The sequence below is a fragment of the Lissotriton vulgaris genome, chromosome 6 (assembly GCF_964263255.1).
Source record: "Lissotriton vulgaris chromosome 6, aLisVul1.2, whole genome shotgun sequence".
In the NCBI taxonomy this organism is placed as follows: domain Eukaryota; kingdom Metazoa; phylum Chordata; class Amphibia; order Caudata; family Salamandridae; genus Lissotriton; species Lissotriton vulgaris.
The window spans coordinates 1,631,252,948-1,631,274,025 of record NC_141694.1 but is presented as its reverse complement, the minus strand read 5'-3'; the positions used below and the strand labels follow the sequence as shown (position 1 = coordinate 1,631,274,025).

Sequence of the window (21,078 nt, the reverse complement as noted above, 5' to 3'; positions counted from 1 at the left end):
GATTTTAACTTGTAATTTAAGTGGTTCACACATTGCATTACAAATCAAGAGGGTGGATAAATCCTGTAAGAATTATAAATGCAAAGCATGTTCTGTTAGAATGATAACAGAAAGCATAAACCATTCAGGTCTTGGAATGTACTTTTTTGCAACTATCAGTTAGCAGAAATATAGCTACTCTATATGTTCTATATAAAGTCTTAAAAATTGTTCCCTGCACCTTAAGATGAAGAATTTGAACTCAAGAGGTAATATGCGTTGTTTCGTCACTTTAAGGGGTCATTCTAAACAATCAAGTTATTATAATGAGTACAAAAGCATTGTGTATATACTAGCACCAGACTGTAACTTCTGCAATAGGAAATTCGGAATACTGTGTGCAGCCAACTTTTGCTGATGGTGTTGCCCATACAGCGCCCACAATTTTCTCTATGAGGGACCTTAAAGAAACAGCACAAAAACATGGGTGATCGGTATATTTACTCTTTCAGGATTGGCTTCAAATTATTAAAATAGGCACTAATTTGCACCTAATTTTCCACTTTACAAACTACTCAGAATGAGGCCTTCAGACTATGCATCTAAGGGGGTATGTCAAAGTATTTCTAGCAAAGATTTTTTTTCAAACAACTGCAAAGACTTGCCTGAAAAACGTTTTGGAGCCACTCAGAACATATTTTCTGCACTTGACTCTTGGTGAACTGTGACTGACCCACCACATTGTAAGCAGAGATCTTACGATGCAGGAAGATTGTCAATTTCAAGGTATTGCTGTCACTTATTCTTCACACGTCCTTTATCACATATGTACTGCACTGATTGCCGAACAGCTACTGACTCTCGTATGATGAATGTATGTTTTTTTCTGGAGTCTGGACTTCAATAAGAGAAAAGTTAACAAATTATTTAAAACAAACTGCAGCATCCAGGAAGCAGTGTTCTGGTGAGAATACTTCATCTGTCCAGAGGTGATCGTGTTTCAAACTGAACAATGTGTCCAATGTAAGCCTATATGTATGGTCCATAGTTTCCTACATGAGAATAGCATCACTGCTATTTAAGGTGTAGTATAACTATACAAACGAGAAGCATACTTAAGTTCAGAAACGTTTGGAACTCACATGAAATCTTACACAGATCCCACACCCTTAAAAGGGAATAAGCTCCAAGAAAGATGAAGATGTCGGCTGGCAGGGACAAGTAGGCAGTGGCATTGTCGAAGGAGTGAAAGCTGGAGGTGGTGACTTTCAGAAGATTTCTGGCAGGTGGGAGGCTGGGTACAACATAATAGGTTAAAAATGAGGTATTCTTCCCAAAACAAATAGGCCACCGCTACCAGTAGTTTCAAGATGGCACATGTTGTGAGTTTATTCCCTCTTTTGGGGTAAGAGAGGCGAAGACGTTTGAAAGGCAGCCAGAGCTTCACACTTCCTTGCTTGCAATTGAGTGTTAGTAGGTTTTGTGCTGTTGCTCATAGAGGTTTTTCGCTGCCACCTTTAGTTTTCACCCGCCTTTCCCTAAGATAACTCTTTTGTTATTTTTGGTTCTTCCTTCAGGTTACCTTCCTTTTCTAAATTCAAATTCAGGCTGAACTTACTGTTTATTAACTCAATTTACATTTCTCTTATATTGAAATGCTAATCTCCGTGGAGTCCATAGGCTTTGCAAAATTATAAAGCCAGTTTATACAACATTACCCGGAGAAGGCTAATCATCAAGCGTGTGTCTAGAACATAAAAATCTGGTCTTTTCGAACGGCACGAGGATGGAAACCATTGGCAGTAACTCATTGGTACAGCTCTGAAAAACTTGCTAGCTGCAGTGATTAGTTCTGCTTCCTAGACACATTTCTAAAAGAACTACAAAAGGCTCAAAAAAGAATCATTGAGAAAGCCAGGCATCCTGGTAAGTAATAATTGGCAACTTAATATCTTGTTTACCTTGGTGGTCTACCCTCCAAAAGACAGAGCAAGGATATGTAAAACATGCATCACATCTATTCAAATTAAATCCTCCAACATAAAACTGTTAGGATTAATACACCACTTCCTACTGCCTCACACGTTTAGTACACTATAACCATGGACTTTGTTGATTCTCTCTCATCCAAATTCTGTACTGACATTTGGGTAGTGACTGTCATTCATCAAGATGATTATGTCCTGCGTGAACCAAGGTCTGCAGGTAGGTAACTGGGTGTCTCCCAATAAAATGACCCTCATACACGTGTTTTTTGATTTTTCGTAGCGGTATATGATGTGTCCCCACTTCTTTTAACACGTGCGTGCGTAATCTTTGGGTCAATTGTTTTGTGTGCACCCTCCACCAGGAGGCTTTACCTTTGGTTAAGGCAGTAGTGATCGTGGAAATGTGACAAGGTGAGAGGGAAAGTGGTGATATTTTAAAAATTGCCCGGACAGCCAGTGAATGAATTTTAATAAGTCTGGATTCGGACAATTATAAAAATTAGTAATTCGTGCAGCTGTTGAATCGGTTATGGATTCTGGCGCACTTCAATAGTTTGATAAAAAACGGTCGACATGTTTCAGCCTCAGTTGACAGTTGGTCAATAGGCTTTCTTCAGGACCAGTGAGTGGAAAAGTGAACAATAGTGAAAGAATAGGTAGAATTATAACCTGATTCTTCGGGTGGTAGAAGGTCGCATTGTACCTGTAAAGAAAAGTGCACACAACAACAAATGTCAAACAACAACAACAAAACATGTCAACCAGGACTTCCCTTCCTTGCGTGGCAGATGAGTTTGCACCAGACGTCTAGTAAGATGGCACCTTTTTTACTTTTTGACCATTCCTTCATGTTCCCTTTCTCTGCTAACTTTTCACCTGACTGAACTCACCATTGGTGTACCTTCTGTTTATGATGAACGCTGATCAAGTACATACCTGGAGTCCGTATCCTCTGGCATGCACCACCTGGGGCTCTGCTCACCCTTTATGAGTGGCACATGTGTATGAATAAGATGTGCAAACTCTTTTATGGTCTACTGTGCTGGCATATGTATAATAAACAAGAGCAATGCCCTGAGACAGAGAAGAGTCCAGTGTTTCTCCCTTTCCCATATGTCTCATGTGCTGCACTGGTTAGGTCTCACCTACCTGACAGCTTATAGCGGTTTGTTTGCGAAAAACATTTTGACGGCTATACCAAGAACTTATAGTGGGCTTAGAACCCATCCGCTGTTTCCACTGGTTGGCTTTGCTTTAACTCTCGTTTGCTTGCTTCTTAGTCAACTATTTCCTTTCTCTTCTTGTGTTTGTTTTTCCCTTGGAGCATAACCTCTTTACCATCCTTTTGACTGACAGACTTGCATTCTCCCATTGTACACATTTAGGAGCTGCTTCCTCCTTGCGCTCTCCATGTTACGTCCTCTTTTTTCTGCTAGCTCACCCTAGGCTTCTGCTACGCTTACCCACATGCTTTTATTGTTTTTTAAATTATATTTTCTAACCTCTGTTTCCCCCAAATTTCTCGCTTGTTCACCAATACCGGCCTTCTAACTGTACAATGTCAGCAGTGGAGGTGTTTTTATTCAGTCATCAAAGTTATGAAATAAACTCCATGGCTGGTGCAAGCAAATATTAACACTGAACTTAGATGGGAAGTTCTTGCACAGCGAGCTTGATTCTTGCTGTTCCCACTGTACTGGTAGTCTACTGATCTTTGAATAACAGTGTAGTACACTATTGCTTCATATGGAGGTGAAGACTTCAGAGGGTAGGGCTCCAGGTTAGTGTCATTGGTAGAGTCAACATTATAGTCCTGCCAAGGATCTTTCCTCTTGTCTGGCCTTGCACAAGCCAATTGCGGCCACTGAATTGGAGCCATTGTTGATGGCAACTTGAGGGTCCAGGAGCTACCAAGGAACGAACAAACCTGAAGGCAAAAAACACAATCTGATGTGGAGTCTCTGTTCTAGTGCAGTGAGGGTTTTTGGTAGGGATCACAAGTTACCTTAAATTTGGAAAGTATATTTAAAGAAAATAAAACCTTTCAATGTCCGCACTAAACAGAAGTAGGCAAAGCATACGATCTGCCGCTAGACATACTACAACTTGCTTTTATGAGTCACTAGGAAATTAGGATCCTCCCAAAGCCACTCTGAAGCAGATGACATTTTTAGAGAGAAAATGTAGGGATGTACACAAACCTGTTAAAAGCAAATGTTTAGCCCTAAAATGTAAACGCGAGATCCGTTTTTTTAAAATCAGTGCCAAGAATGCACACAGCACGAGCCATATGAAGAACAGCTAAACTCTGCATGTCATGCATATCACTGGCACAACTTTTCTTGGTACTCCAATCTAAAGCACTACAATTCCACAAGACTCACGTAAATCCCTTATATCGCCAACAGATTTACTAAGATGCTCCAAACACAGTTGGGAGCAACATAAATGGCAATTTGTGGTGACGTCTGCTGTTCGACTGGAAGGCCCAGGAGATTTCAATGAGCAGGCCACCAGCCAAACGCTTAATGAAGCTGGATGTGCAGACCTTTGTTTGTCTGGCATGTTTAAAACTAGACAGGACCACTTGAAAGGATTATTAAATATTTCACAATTTCCTCCAAGAACCCTGAACCACTTCTTTTGTTATAGACATCTTCTAATTGCATGAATTAACTCATCCAAATATACAAACAAGCGTAAACGTATATTTATCATTGGCTGTTGAAATACATGAAAAAATGAAATGCTAAAAATGTACTCACCAACAATAGTTACTGCTGAGGTATTTAGTATTTTCACCATGTAGCTTAAACTTTCAGGGCTACACTTCAGTAACTTGGGTAAGTAATAATCGATGATGTAAGTTGTTTGGAGCGGCTTTCCTTCACACAGTAAGAGAAGAAGAGGGGACACCCAGGTTTCATGCCACTGGTCAATCCAGCATTTTCCTTGCATGGCGACCCTGAGGTTATTCTTGTGGTTCACAAACATGGCTTCCAGAAGGTTACTTGCATATGGAGCAAATGACTGGTCACCCATTACGTCCAAGATCTGTGCTGGGATTGTTCTGTCTATTGCAAGTATACTTTCAATGCCAACACAATCCACTAGACATGCAAGTGACGCATACTTTCCCTTAGTGTGCCATTCTAAACTCAGCAGGCTCTTCGTAAGTCTGGAAAAGAATGGATCCAGTTTAATATCCAACACATCCATGGTTGTAATGTGTATTTGGAGGAGGTTTTTGAATACTACTTTTGTCTGATGCCGGACAGCATCTAATGGGTGTTCCCAGTGTGTGTAGACATATTCCAGAAAAGTGCCAAGAGTATCTGTATTTCCATTAAGACGGCAGCGAAAGTCTTGGGAGCACTCATTAAGAACATCCAGGGCAGTGCTGGTCCCCATGGCTAGGATTCTGGACACCAACATAGCCAGACTTGACTCTTTTAACCTGTGAGAGAAATGTTTGTTTCAGATCCAATTACAGAAATATATACAACAAACATCAGCAATGTCAACTGTCATGCCTTTGCATTTTCCTTTTTTAATTCAAACGTTTTAAGTTTTCAATATAATGTAAAATACACAAAGTTGAATAACATAAAACATGCCAACTTTTCCATTTTATCCCATTTCAGACATAAAGAATAACAAGCAGATGGTGCAATATAAGTCATCCACCATTGGCTAGATGAGCAGTCTAGACAAAATAAGTTGGCACAGTCTATAGAGTATTCAAAGTGTATTTGTATACGTTATATAATATTCATATAGTCATCAGTCCTTCAGTCTTTCCTTAAGGTTAATAAAAAGGCTACTGAATGTTAGTATTCTTGTTCTACTGCTACACTTAAAGCACTCGTCCCTGGTTTAGCTGTTCTGTTCAAACTATATGGGGACAGTAGTAGACTCTTTTCATGTTCAAAGGTGGTGCTCGTAGGTCTTCCTTAGAAGTCCTACTTTTATGTCAACTCAGACATAGTCTGAACAGAAATGCAACTTTTATGTCTAGCACATATGTATAATTTGTATCACGTGAGTGATGGTTTTGTCGTATTGGTTATCTGTGCACTGGGTCACTTTAATTAAAACATCGGTTTATATACACTTAGGCACTGCTTTTGTCCATTGTCCTGGTTGGGTGATCGGATCCTATTTTTTGCTCATTTCTATGCATGTCGAGGGGATCTGGTGGTGAGCGCAGATGTGCATGCAGGCTAGAATCAGCTCCACCTGCAAGGCCGATAATAAACAGACCAAAGCAGTCTGTGACAGGTCGATTACAGGATTCCACTTTATTCTAGCTTGACATAAAGCAGACACTGGACTTTCTGACGACAGACAATGTAGGCCAGTAGTGAGATGGGTGTTAATGACGACAGAGAATGTTCCCTTATCCCAAAGTTATTAGTGAAGTAACTTAGAGATTCTATTAGCACCAGTGAAGGAACTTCCAGTAAGCACTAAGTATATACAGCTCCTGATAGTGGGAGTTACAGTAATACAGCAAAAGGGCTCTGGTGTCACAAATGAGGGCAACAAAATAAAGTAGATAAGTGTATTTGCTAAATTATTATTTTTCCAAGAAAACAGCAATAAATGTCCCCATGTAAGTTCCCTTTATGTGAACAATAAAGCCAGGTTAACAATAACAGATATAGAATCAAGCATTGGCATAGCAATAGGTCTCGCCTTTGGGACCTTCTAAGTATTTAGTTATGCAGCACAATATCCTTGGTGCAACAACATCAACTGTTGTGTGGCTAAACACTTATAAGGTCCCAAAGGCGGTGTTGTGTGTGTGGTTGTGGGTGTGGTTGGGTGGGTTGTATGTGTGAGGTTGTGTGTGTGGTTGTGCGTGTGGTTGTGTGTGTGGGGTTGTGTGGGTGGTTGTGGTTGCATGTGTGTGTGGTTGGGTGTGGTTGTGGTTGTATGTGTGTGGTTGTGTGTGTGGTGTTGTGTGTGTGGTGTGTGTGGTGTGTGTCTGGTTGTGTGTGGTGTGTGTGGTTGTGTGGTTGTGGTTGTGTGTGTGTGGTTGTGGTTGTGTGTGTGTAGTTGTGGTTGTGTGTGTGTGTGGTTGTGTGTGTGTGGTTGTATGTGTGTGGTTGTGGGTGTGTGGTTGTGGTTGTGTGTGTGGCTGTGTGTGTGGTTGTATGTGTGGTTGGTTGTGTGTGGTTGTGTGTGTGGTTGTGTGTGTGGCTAAGTGTGTTTGTGTGGTCGCATGTGTGGTTGTGTGTGGTGGTGTGTGTGTGTGGTGTGTGCAGTTGTGTGTGTGTGGTTGTGTGTGTGGTGTGTTTGTGGTTGTGTGTGTCGTTGTGTGTGTGTGTGGTGTTGTGTGTGTGTGTGGTGTGTTGTGTGTGTGTGTGGTGTTGTGTGTGTGTGTGGTGTTGTGTGTGTGTGTGTGTGTGTTTGTTTTTTTAGATTGTGGCTTATAACACGTTCTCCTCTTCTCCGGATTCTTCAGCTTCAAGTAAAATGTTATTTCCATCTCTGACAATTTTAATTCCTGCTTTTGAAAGAGAAAAAAGAAATACATTCTTGCTGGACATAAAACTATGTGCATTGTTTGCAGTTGCCTGCGGGTTATATTTAGGGGGTGGAGCTGGTGCACGTAAATAAAGCTACATGACAGGGCACATGTGGAATTGCTCGATGCACATCCTCTTCATGCTAAAAAAACTCGTATTAGTTGGTTCAAGGTTAATTCAACGTCCATTAGATAAATGGCATGTTTAGTCAGGAAACAAGGAAACAAGTAAATCCCCCAAAAATATAAAAATAAACTTGTGGCTATTTTTATAAGAAATTAAGAAATGACACGTGCTGAAATGCATTAAAAGTTAAATTTTTATCAGAAAAGGGAAGCAGGTAGATCCAGGGAAGCCATTAGAGTAGGCTTATTAACATAATTAAGAGGAGCTGTCCGATTATGAGAGCAGTATGCGGGGCTAAACTTAGAGAAAATGGACAATATAGCAGGGTTGCGTGTGCCTAATTGAAAACAAGTTTGTTCAAACATATGCTTAGAAAAAATACAAATTAATATTAAAACTAAGCCAGTGTACTAGCTTAATCAAGTCATGTACATATGCTGAATCATCACAAGTACCCGGCATGGTAAGTATGAGCTCAAGGGTGTGTTCCACTGACTTAGTCAGATGTGAGGCTGGTTATGTGCTGGGTCAGCTTGGCCATCAGCACCAGCTAGCTGCTTTGATTGCGTGAATCATCAGGTATAGAGAATGGTATGACCAAAATAACAGGCATTGTAGCAAAGTTGCGATGCACTTGATTGAGTAGGAATGATTGTCAATGTATGCCTGTTGACATATTCCGTGCTTTCTCTAAACGAAAAAAGTTAGCTGCACAGTGTCGTATATAAGAGTGGAGAGGCGCACACAATGAAGTCAGTGATACAAGAGAGTCCATGAAATGCGTAGATCTTCTGTTCTTTTTTTAAAAGTATTCTTTATTTTCACATACAACGGCACAGCCAACGCGTTTCATTCCCATTCGTGCCTTGGGAATTTCATCAGGGCATATACTAGACAATCAAGTCCGTGCGAAGATTCTCGATGTGGTTCCTCTTAGGAAACTGATGTAGAAGAAAGATCACGGTAGATCACAGTGTATTCCTGAAAAGTGCTTCACACTCAATTCCAAGTGGAATGGTGGTTCGAGTCCCCCGGATTGGCTGGAAAATATCACTATGGAGAGTCAAGAAGTATATTGATTCCGGACCCCTTAGGGGGGCTCCAAGGCGGAGGGGGGATCGGTAAGCTCGGGAAGATAACCGGCTTCGGTGGGGGGTGATGTTCGCGTTAGTACGCGACGGTACCTGTGATATGGTCTCCGTTCTCCGCCACTCCTCCTCGTGGAATGTTGGATGCTGCACAGTGTCGGTACAGATGGTCAGCGTCTGCTGTGCAGCCCCAGTATAGAGCAGAGGCGGCAGAAGGATACGAGGCCTGCACAGCTTTGAAATAAAGCGGTACAAAGCATAAAATAAACGTTGGCCTGAGAGCCTCAGTACCTAACAGATTGAATTCCGAGAGCACTGCGTTCAATCAGATGGCCAACAAAAATGAATGAGTAAAATCAGATTGTAGCTTTAATTGTGCTACATGTGTAGTCGGGGAGGGAAGATAAGAGACAATAAAAGCCAAGCCAATAGGTGGAGTGAAAGCCCATACAGTGATTTTAATGTATTGAGATGGTCAACAAAAGGAACAATTAGTGAAATCCCATGGGAGGGAACCAAACACTCATATGCGCAACAAAAATGAAAGATTATACAATAGAAAGCAAAGCTTTAATGTCAATGGAAGTTACAAGAACAAGCATTGGCCGCGGGGCTTGAAAGTGATCGCGGGGGAAGCACGCAAGTGGTGCGCGCGCAGCAGTAATCACGCCAAATGGCGCCTCTGCTCATGCGCGCGTTCGCGCACATGCACTGCAAGCTGTAGCGGGCGGTAGCATTTTCTGAAGCCCTTACTTGAAGTCTCGCCAGACCAGCGCAAGCGCTGGGTCAGGCGAGACCTAAAAATGTATGCCATCAAAGTCATGTTGGCTGCTCGTTCAGAATGAACACTAGGCAACATATAAAAAATGTATGATTTCTCTATCAGTAATTTGGATTGCAATATTTGCGCATATGAATATTTTCCAATTAAGTTATATCATCTAAGCTTCTCCAGTGCTACTACTTGTTAGACTTGGCCCTTTGTGCAGGGTCATCCCCAAACCTTCAGCTTTCCTCCTCCTATTTTCCCTGAATTTGTTTTTGTTGACTCTAGGACTATGTGCACTTTACCACTGCTAACCATTGCTAAGGTGTGTGTGCTCTCTCCTTGGTAACATTGGCTTAAACCATATTGGCATATTTAATTTACTTATAAGTCTCTAGTAAAGTGGCACTATAAGTGTCAAGGGCCTGTAAATTAAATGCTACAAAATGGGCCTTCAGTATTGGTTGAATCACCCACTTAAGTAGCACTTTAAACAAGTCTCAGCCTGCCATTGTAGAGCCTGTGTGTACAATTTTAACTAGATATTTCGCCCTCGCAAAGTAAACCTTTTGCCAGGGCTCAAACCTTAATTTTTAATACATATAAATCACCCCTAGGGAAGGCCCTGAACAGACCTGAGGGTGAAATGTATTTAAAAAGTAGGACATGTACTTTTAGGTTTTGCATGTCCTGTTAGGTAAAAAACCTCTCAAGTCTGTTTTTCACAACTGCAAGGTCTATCTCTCCTGTAGGATAACATTGAAGTTGTCCTATTACAATTTATAAGTGTAATTTCCTAATGGGAAGAGATGACGGGGTCATGTCTGGTGTCTCTGTAATCACAATTTAAATTCCTAACTTATGGTGGAGATGGTTTTTAAATTGCAATTCTGAAAATGCCACCTTTAGAAAGTTGACGTTTTCTTGCCTTAGCCGAGAGGTCCCCAAACTTGACGCACAGCTCCCATGACCTATTGCCCGTTGGCCGCGGTTTGGCAGGTGGGGGGAATGTAAGTTTGGCATCGGGAGTACTTCCATTTTTCTCCTTGTAAATAACTGGGATAAAGCCAATGAAGGCATTATAATCAAATATGAACTGAAAGCCTAGAAACATGCCCAATGTCTCGGAACTACACACACAAATCTAAGACAACCCCCATATGAAACTAGCATATAGTCTTGTACAGGTCTGACCCACAGCCCAAAGAAGTAGAAGCCAACAGCGCCCCATTCTGTGGCTATTCACATAGCCGTTAACCTAGGCCCACCTCCTCTTAAACATAGAGTCTCCTCAAAGTCATTATTGTTTACTTTGTATTAACTGCACTTTAACCTCTATTGCGCTTACTGTCCTTAATGAGGCACAAATCACTTTTTCGGTGGACAGTAAAACCCTGGGTTAATGAATTAAGATGGAAATGCCCACAGCCCACATTTATTAGCAGTTGTCTCTTAATGCACCTCCCAGCTCCCGCCATCGACTGGACATGTGGAACCCTGCTTCTCGACTGTACACGCGAGGAGAAAAAAAAAGAAAAAAGACTACAGTTCTAAAAACACAGCTAGTTGCTCTTGGAAGCTCTCAGCTGGCACAGGTTTGCTCTTGTACTCATCAGATTTCTTGATTGCTGAACTTCTTCGTCACCACCCTGCCCAACTCCTGTCCCAGGCGACATGGATCTTCTGGGATAGGTTCTGGTGAGAACTGCCACTTAATATCTTGATATTTACCATCCGGAGCCATCTGAAACAAGGTTCAGAGCCAGACTCAAAACTCACCTATTTCCCAAAAATTAACTCCGTTCGCCCGACTCTTGGTCTTCTTGATGGTTTGCATTTGCAGTCAGCGCGGGGACACACAGTTTTGTGCAGCCAGGCGCTTAATAAATGCTTATTATTATTATTATTATTATTTGCCCATCTAAAGGCGCAGCAGTCAGGGCAGTGGGACCCCCTTTATGCCCTGGCCAAGTGTTTCCAGAACCCATATAGACAGTACTATGCCTTGCAAAACCCTTTAGAGAGAGAGGGAGAGAGAGAGAGAGGGGGAGAAAGAGAGAGGGGGAGAGAGAGAGGGGGAGAGAGAGAGAGGGGGAGAAAGAGAGAGGGAGGGAGAGACAGAGAGAGAGGGAGAGAGAGAGAGAGAGGGAGAGAGAGAGAGGGAGAGGGAGAGAGAGAGGGGGGGAGAGAGAGAGAGAGAGAGAGAGAGAGAGAGGGAGAGAGAGAGAGAGGGAGAGAGAGAGAGGTCAAGTCAGATTTTGCAGAAAGTCAGGTTGGGTAGTTTGATATACTTTTCAGAAAGTGTCTAAAAAAGACAAAGTAAACCTTTGATTTTCAAGGAGTGTTCTAGATCGGTTTGTGCTGCCTACATTTCTGTGACCAAGCAGTCTAATATATACTTGCGGGCAGTTTTTGTTGTGGGAGACGCTGTACATGTGTGAATGCTGCAAGGAGGTAGATGCGTGCAGTTCAACATGCACAGATTGTTAATGTAACCTAGGTAGCGATTGTTTAAGAGAATAGAGAGGCAACAAAAGGGGATATATATACAGATTTTTCATAGAACAAGTGACAGTTCTTCAATGATATACACAGGTCATTTTTATTGCATCCTTGAAAATTTTCTTGATAAAAGATGATCAGACAAATGAAATTACGTTTTTGACCCGGTCTACATCAGACGCCCAGTCGCTCTTCCCGTCAACGGTAACATTGGAAAACCGTGCAAAAAAGGTCATTTTTTTGCGCGGTTTTCCAACTTCATTTCGTACAGTGTCACATATCAAAGTGTACACTACCCTTATCGAGTCGAATCAAGATACTTACAAGACCTTGAATTTTTTGAAAAGATACACTGTGCCAAAGACTGGGGTATTCCAATATTCCTTGTCCATATAACGTAGTTTGTTCTGAAATATTGGATACTACTTCTTTCTTGAAAAGTTCATAATATTGCTATCAACTTACGAACTCAACACTGCTAGACTAGCAATTTTTGAGCATCTGCCCTGAGGAAGCCCAATCTCGGCGAAACGCATTGGCTGTTTGGCTGTCTTGTCTGATCATCTTTTATCAAGAACATTTTCAAGGATGTAATAAAAATGACCTGTGTATATCATTGAAGGACTGTCACTTATTCTATGAAAAATCTGTATATATATCCCCTTTTGTTGCCTCTCTATTCTCTGAAATTTTCGCCTGTTCATCGTTCCTTGGCAGTGGACCTAAGAGGTGGGCTTATGCAACAATAATTTATCGTGACTTTGGTGTATAGCATGGGTAGTGCAACTAGTTATTCCTTACTGCTATCTTGCTGTTTTTTGTGGTCTAGGTAGCGATTGGCATTTTCCCCTTAGTCTGCAAAGGCCCTGGATTAATAAGGCACATTTGTTCGACATCTGGCCGATCGTCACATTGTTAAGCTCAACAACGAAGCCCTGGGAGAAATTTCTCCATCTTTGTCAATCGATTATATCAGTTTTAAGAAAGCCAAGTACCAAATATAAGTATATATGTCTTTCCAAAAAGCCAAGGTTATGCGTATGGTACATGGAATTTGCCTTTTCAAGATTTCTGTCCCCTCCTAATGAAGGTAAGTGTATTTAGAATTCCTATAATTGAATTCCTATTACATATATGATTGGGAGGTTAGGAATTTTTGTGTCAGTCATTTTTTAAAAGGCCTGCTCAGGCAGACTAATACACAAATTGTTAGTTTTCTTTTACTTTAAATGTTTTAATGAATATTTTAAATGTTAAAACCGTTTTCATTGTTCCACTCTACCTTTGCAATTGTTATCTGTTGATCCAGTAAACAAAGCAGGTAGCTTTTATCCCCCTACAAGAAATAACAGATTTCTATAAAAAGGCATTTTCGATCAAGCAGCTGATTCAATATTCATGTCTGCTGAACATTGTCAGCGGCATGCACTCACAGTAGGACCCGCTATGAAGATGTCAAAGTGGTGTTTATTGTGACTAGCATGAGATCTTGACCCATCAATCTGGTAGAAGCCCAGCTGATCTATGCGCTCAATAAGCCAGTACACGAATGGTGTCTAGGCTGTCAAGTGATGTTTGATGGAGTCTTGCATGTTCTTCATGTGCTGTCTTTAAAGAACTTCATTGAAGAAGTTACGGTACACGCAGGAGCTAGACAACATGAGCAATGAGCAAATAGCGAGTGGCGAAAGATATTGCGCCACAACTTTATCTTTTGCTTTGAGAAATCAGTCAAATAAAAGGCTCTATTTTCTCCCTGATTTCAAGAATGGCGATTTTGCTTGTGTAGAATCCAGTACCATTAATTAGTGGTTCCCAAACTGTGTGCACCAATGGCTAGTTTTGACGATGCATGGAGTGCAGTGGTGCACAGATTGGGAACCACTGGTGCATGTAGCCCGTCTCTGGGTCACGTGACTGGGTGTGGCTGATAGTTGGCCTTCGTGTATTCCTTCTAGACAGCCACAAACAATGGGAGCCGTATGGATGACTGGATGGTCAATCACTGGCAGGATGGGAGGGAGGAGCTGGGCATAACCCCACGTACACCTGAATAGGCTGTGCCCTACATCCACACAAAGGGATGCATACCCCCTGTAGTCTGGAGCCAGGACCAGGCAGGAAGGAAGGGCATCTGTGTACTTCAAAGGCATGCTCTAGAAGCTTCTACCCACTTCAAAAGGCACAACTGTGTATAAAAGAAGGACCAGACACCAACTCTTCAGTACACTTCTGGACCTGTGGATACTCTCCTAGGAACATGGACTGCTGTGCTGATACAAGAACTGCCACTCTGCTGCTCTAAAGGAACTGCTGCCATGCTGTGTTGACCTGCTGTCCATTTGCCTGGGGAAGAAGACTGGACCTGCAACTACATCTTGAACCCAGGACTCCAGATTGACTTAAAGGACTAGTCTGCTGGCCTCCTGATTTGAGCCTCGGGGACATAAAAGGCTGCCCAACAGATCTTTGATCTGTTATCAGCGAGTTCCTGACCCACATGTGGTGCCTCTGGGGTCATGGACCCTTGGTGTGGCTCACAGGCTGTTGAAATCAAGCTTTTGAGCTCTTCACGACCGAGAACTGGCCTGTTTGCACCGGAATCACACCACTACCATCTAAGTTCAGTGCGAGCTGCCGCCAGCCCCTCTCTTCACACAGCAGCATCGAAAGCCCACGTGTGACCACTAATGCGAAGCTCCAGCATACCCTTCCGCAACACCCAGCCTGCTCTTCACACCATGCCAACTGTCGCCTGTTATACTCTCCTTGCTCCCTACAACACTCTCCAATGCGAACACGACTCTAGCCACAAACACATGAGAAGATAAACCTGTAGCGGGACTAATCTGGAACTGTTTCTGACCCGCGCTCAATCGCAGTCGCCCTGAACGTTTGACTTTGACCCGGTCCAGCGCGACAGACAGCTGCAGTTGGTGCTTTATGATTTTAGGCTCTATTTTACCCTTTAGTCTTTAAAATGTCATAACTCCGGTTCTACAGATTGGATTTTTGTTGTTTTGGTCTTGTTTTATTTATTAAGTTATATTGTTCGAATCTGGTGTGGGATCTTTCTGTGTGGTGTTTTCACTGTTTTACTGTCTGACGTGTTGCAAAAATACTTTACGAATTGTCTCAAAGTTAAGCTTCGCTGCTGTGTGTCAAGCTGCCAGGGGTTGAGCGCGAGTGAATTTGGGGTTGCTGGTGCCATACCCCTATGATTGTGATTGCTGTTTGACCAGGGCTCACACCTCCGTCAATCAGTAACCCAATCTCGAACACTTCTCAATTCATATCCTGCATTCGTTATTCACTGCATAACTTTATTTAAAGTTTTCAGTGTATGAAGATTGCAACTGTCCTTTCCTTTTGCTCAACAAGACAAATAAATTCCAATATAGAGACTAATGCTCTACAGAGAATAATTTCTGGCTTTGGCCAAGTATTACAACTCCATGACTTGCTTCTGAAGAATTCGATCTAGCTGCAAAAATACTCCCCTCCAGTAACACTTCCACATTTCACAGTCCTATAACATATAGTTTGTTTTTCAATTTCAACATATATGACCTACCCCCAAAACTGAACGGTACATCTTGACAGGCCTTCAAAATCCATTTAAAAGCAATATTTCAGCCTGGCTGTTGGTATTTCAAGAGCTATGTTTTTCTGCTTTGAGAAATAAAATTTTAACTCAATATCTTATGTTTGCCAAATTTTTGCCAGTGGGTAATTTTCCAAATGTTATGGGCAATTATCTACCTTCTTAATTGCACCCTTTCACTATTTGTAGAAATATGTAACTGCCCATTGACTCCACTGAACATTTCTGGTAGCGCAGCCCAAGACTCTCTTAAAGTATATGTACCATCCATGTCATCATCTGGTATGACATTACTGCAGTGAAGTTCCACAAATTAAATCATCCCATCTCACTATACCAGCTAAAGTATGTTTTGTCTGCTAATTTTGATAATCTGATTCCCCAAATATAGGATTCAAAATGTAAAACTGTCTCCAAACCCACAGAACTATTAACATTTTCCACATTTCTCTTAACCCCTTCGCTGCTGATGACGAGCTCAGCTCGTCATCAGCCACGGGTGGCGTGTGCTGATGACGAGCTGAGCTCGTCATGTAACGCGGTATTTTTAAAAATGCCGCACAGCGCAAAAATCACCCCAGCAGCGATGCGGTTAATGTTCTAAATGTAATTGAAGGTTCAGCATCAGAAAAAATGTATTTTCAATTTCAGCACCAGCTTGTTTAGAGCACCACCACATTGTGTCTAAAAGGTAAATTGAGGACTCTTGAACCACCCAAAATGTGAACCAGCTATCTTAATTTCTTATCTGCAGAGGTCTGGAAAGTGTCAAGAAGCAGATGGTCAAAGCCCGTGCTATGACATGATTACTGGGCATTTATTAGGAGAGGGATGATACTAGACGGTGCCTACTATAAGATCCCTTGAGCTTTAAGGCTGAATGGAATGCACTTGGAAACCAGATATATTTTATTATTTCTATACTGGTGTGAATAGACCAGGGCAGAGTTCGAGGAATTCCGCTATGAGGAACTCCACGAAGTGACAAAAGAACTCTGCCACGCTACGCAGAGTTCCGCAAGCTGCAGAGTGCGTTGCATCGCTCCATTCGTGCTGACTTTTAGCGCTGTGTTTTTGTCCCGGGCTGTAAAATCAGCATGAATGGCACCACGCGCAGGGCAAAAGGGAGCTGCTTCTTTCTGACGCTCGAGTAGATGTTCTATTGGAGCGGCAGCTCCCTAAACACAAACGGAAGTTTTCACAACGTGAGCGGTAGAAATCATCCAGGTCGAGAAATTTTGTCGGGAGGTGGTCTGGTGTAAGATGTTCCTCGCTCGCTGACTTAACATTGGTGAGCGAGGAAACGACTCTGCTGCGTTTTCTCGAAACTTCGTGCGGTACGCATCGCGTGGAGGGGGTAAGCTCTGCAAACGGAGCAGAATATCACGCCCAGGACTAAATGTGAACCATGTGTACAGAGGGGATCATCAATCCCAGCAGAACCATCACAAGTAGTGTTGTATAAATAATTTACACCAAGTCTTGTGATAATGTGTCGATAAAACCAGCATAAGCGGTGGTATAATTTCAGGTCTTTAAAATAAACAGTAGTATTTGTGTCAGCCTTTGGACTCCTAGTTTCATAAGACATGCACATTTAAGTCAACTATAAAATACGAAACATTGTATGTAAAAAAACTAAATTTTACCGTGAACTGAGGTCCAATAAAACCGACAAAATCTCCAGGAGCAGTTTTTCTCCATTTTGGCCCATGCTTCCTTGTTTCCAATCCAGCATAGCCAGGGATCCATGGCAGAGGAAGAGGAGGGCTGAGTCGGGCACGTCTTCCTTACACAGGTTCCCACAGCTGTTCAGAAACCAGTCCGGTACAGCTGCAGTATCTACTGACCGGAGCAACAGGTTACTCACCTGAGTAAGAAGAATGACAGGTGAAAAGAATGCTTTTGATGTGCACTGCTCCAGAGTAGTGGAATCTTACCCCAAAAAAAATGAATATACATGCTTAAAAAGAGGTATCATTTTTTCGCAGGGTTAGCAACATCACTGCTTTAAACATACAGAGTACAGACGTGTTAAAAGTACATATTTTAATTTCAACCACTGTAATGATATAAAAAGCACAGCAAGTAAACAGCAGTAGGGAGTATTTCACATTAAGTGTGCTCCTTGTCAGATAGGCTATGTCTACATTAACAGGATGTCACAGTGCACACCTGAAAACTAGTGTATTGTAGGTGCAGGCAAAGCAGTATTAAGGTGATAATACAGTATTTTTTACATATTTAAGGGTTGGCAGCAGCAAAACAAATGCCTGGCCATGTATAAGAGAGAGCCATTAAGTCTGCTGATGTCAAATCTAAGGCATACAAAAAAGAAAAATTGCTAGAAATGAATCTTCATAAAACTAATTTACATTCAGTTTTATATGTACCACTGCGATCCAATACTGAAATCCGGTCTGTACTGCTTATAGGATATTCACAATGCTGAACCTCTAAGAAACCGGAGACAGGGTTTTTTGAGAAATACTTTCCAAATTCCCAAATCTCCATTTCTCTTCAGCACGTGCGCCTGCCTGCAGTCTACTACCTCGGCATAAATGTACAGTGCCTAATCCCTAATCTCCATCATGAAGGAGGCAACCCAAAACACAATGTTGCCAATTGTAAACGTTGATTAACCAGAATTAAGCAAACACTGACATGCAGATAAAGGGGGTTAACTATAGTGAGCTACTGTATTAGATACTGTCACTGGGCAAGACCCTCCACAGTGGAGCAGAACACTCAGCTCTGTGTTGGAGATGAACAAGGGAAGATCACTATAGAATAGGTGTATTTGTTAATAAATAAAAATATACAACACATTTTCCAAATGTTGGCACAGAAACATACTCACCAATAGAGGCAACTTCTCAGGTGGCTCAAACATGATCTTCAGATAAAGAATTACAGCCATTGCCGAAGTGCTTTGAACATTCTGCAAGAGCTCATCTAGGAAATATAGATGCCACATAATTATGTAGATATCATCTAATGCAGGATTATAGGAATACACAGTGTATCATCTAGAAAGCAGGGCTAGGATGACATATGCCACAGAGGTCATTCAGACACCATATACAAAGACGTGCTGGAGAAGGAGTGGTATTACGGATGCACACAGATAAACAAGTTACTTACACTCAGTTCAGTAACGATCTTTGTGCAGGATACTCTGTCTAACCAGACTCCTTCTTGACTCAGCCAAAAATTGACCCAAAAAACTATTCGATCTCATCAAGATTCCTAACTGCTCTCCCCCAACCTCCAAGTTGGAGGATTCTACAAAGAAAGCAGCGAATTTCGCTATATTCTTCGATGAAAAAGTGAAATCACTTGTGGATCAGGTCGCTCATCTTACCCCTCCAGAGGAGCACAAATCCTCAGCCATTTGGCAGAACTTTGACCCAATATCTGAAGATGCCCTCTCAAGTGCATCCGCGAAACAAAGCCCTCCAACCATTCTCTGGACCCCATCCCCAGTGCCATTGCCATTGACTTCTATACCCATTCCCTTTCCTATTGGACCACTCTGGTCAACCTCTACCTCTGTCAAGGCTCCCTTCCTGTCTCCTTCAAAACTGGGCAGGTCACCCCTCTGCTTAAAAAACCCACTGCTGATGCAAATGACCTCAACAACTTCCGCCCCATCACTAATCTACCCTTTCTTGCGAAGATCACAGAAAGATGTGTAGCGAAACAACTCTCTCGTCATAACAAGGACAATGATCTTCTTGACAATTGTCAGTCTGGCTTCATCCAAAACTGCAGCACTGAACTGGAACAGCCCTACTGCAAGTGATTCATGACGCGCTGAGGATACTCGATTCGGGGGGGGTCCTGTCTTCTAATTCTCCTAGACCTTTCTGCAGCCTTTGACACTGTCAATCACAACACCCTCCTCAACACTCTTCAACAGAGAATGAATGGGCATTGAGGGCACTGTGCTTAAATGGTTTGCCTCCTTCCTCTCAGATAGATCCCAAATGATCAAAATAGCGAACGGTCTTTCAGCTCCTGTGGCGGTAGGTCAAGGTGTTCCTCAAGGCTCTATACTTGCACCCACATTGTTCAATCTCTATTTAGAACCACTGGGAAATCTCCTAAGTAAATCCGGGATCCACTATCATCTCTATGCAGACGACACTCAAATCTACCTCAAGGTTGCCTCCACTCACGATCTCTCCATCCTAAGCTCTACTCTCGACTCCATTCAAAACTGGATGTCAGCTCATCAACTGATTCTGAATCCCTCCAAAACTGAATTCCTCCTCCTCTCCTCCCCCGGTTCAATCATGGATGGATCAGATGAATCTACTTAACAATAAACCCATCATTGTCGACAGCACAAAATCCCTTGGTGTCATACTCAACAAAAAACTCAATCTAATCTCCCACATCAATTCCATTGCAAAGTCTGCTCGATACCAACTGCGCCTTCTTAGGGGAATTCGTCGCTTTTTCCCGGAGCAGGACCTTAACACCCTGATGCAATCGCTGGTCCTCTCCAGACTGGACTACTGCAATTCTCTTCTTACTGGCTCCCCAAATCCCACTTGTCCCCCCTTAGATCTGTTCTCCATTCAGCAGCTTGTTTCATTTATCGGGCCAAAAGAAGCGACCACATCACACCGATGTTATCCACCCTCCGCTGGCTTCCCATCGAGGCTAGAGCTATCTACAAGACTGCCTGTATCACCCACAAAGCCTTGCACTCCTCCTCTCCTCCCTACCTGGTGAATAAACAGAAACTCTCTGGAGGCACTGGACCATCATGTAAAGGGGAAAATCTACTTCTTGAACCTCCAACTTTCAAGAAGGAAAGATCGATGTCCCAATCCTTTTTGGGCAATGCGGTGAGAATCTGGAACTCACTTCCGCCTCAGCTCCGGACCACCACCTCCTCCCAGGTCTTCAAAACGGACCTCAAAGTTCTCCTCCTGCAAAGACACCTCCAAAAGTAATTCACGCCCTCTCTATTATCTGAAGGAAGACCTACCATTACTGAAAACTCTATTCTCCATGACTATGGAAGTGCCTTCCCAGTTTGTTCTTGTGGTTGGAGTGTTTGCCATTTACTGCAGTATTATCCTTGTACCTGTATTTGTAAGTAACATGCACACGCCACTTTTCTCTTGAAACACACGGTTTGCTACCTCTCACATTTTGTTTGCTTTTGATACTTGCACAAGTGCCACTATTGCCTACGTAACGTTTGTTCTTGTGCCGGAGTGTCTAGCATATATTGCAGTATATTACCTCTAATTGTACTTTGTTTTCTCTTGTAACCTGCACACTTGTCACTCTTTCCTCCTGTAATGCACTGTTTGCTACCTCATGTATTTTGTTTGCTCACAATTGTCACTTTTACCTCATGTAACTTAACGTCTGCTTTTGTAATTTGTTCACTTGTAATTTTCTGTTCCTTTTGCGAAGCGCTCTGACGCCTTCGGGTAAAGTCCGCGCTATATAAAAATGCATAAATAAA

General features: G+C 42.3%; 1 protein-coding gene across 1 annotated transcript in view; it reads right to left on the bottom strand.

Annotated features, from left to right (window-relative positions):
- The window catches only part of THADA (THADA armadillo repeat containing), a 1,588,234-nt gene that overhangs the window by 1,409,676 nt on the left and 157,480 nt on the right, over positions 1-21,078 (bottom strand). The window contains exons 10-12 of the mRNA XM_086927803.1: positions 18,448-18,542; positions 17,237-17,457; positions 4,733-5,424 (exon numbers count right to left, since the gene is read on the bottom strand). Coding sequence (XP_086783929.1) covers positions 4,733-5,424; positions 17,237-17,457; positions 18,448-18,542 — 1,008 coding nt within the window. The remainder of the gene's footprint in view (positions 1-4,732; positions 5,425-17,236; positions 17,458-18,447; positions 18,543-21,078) is intronic.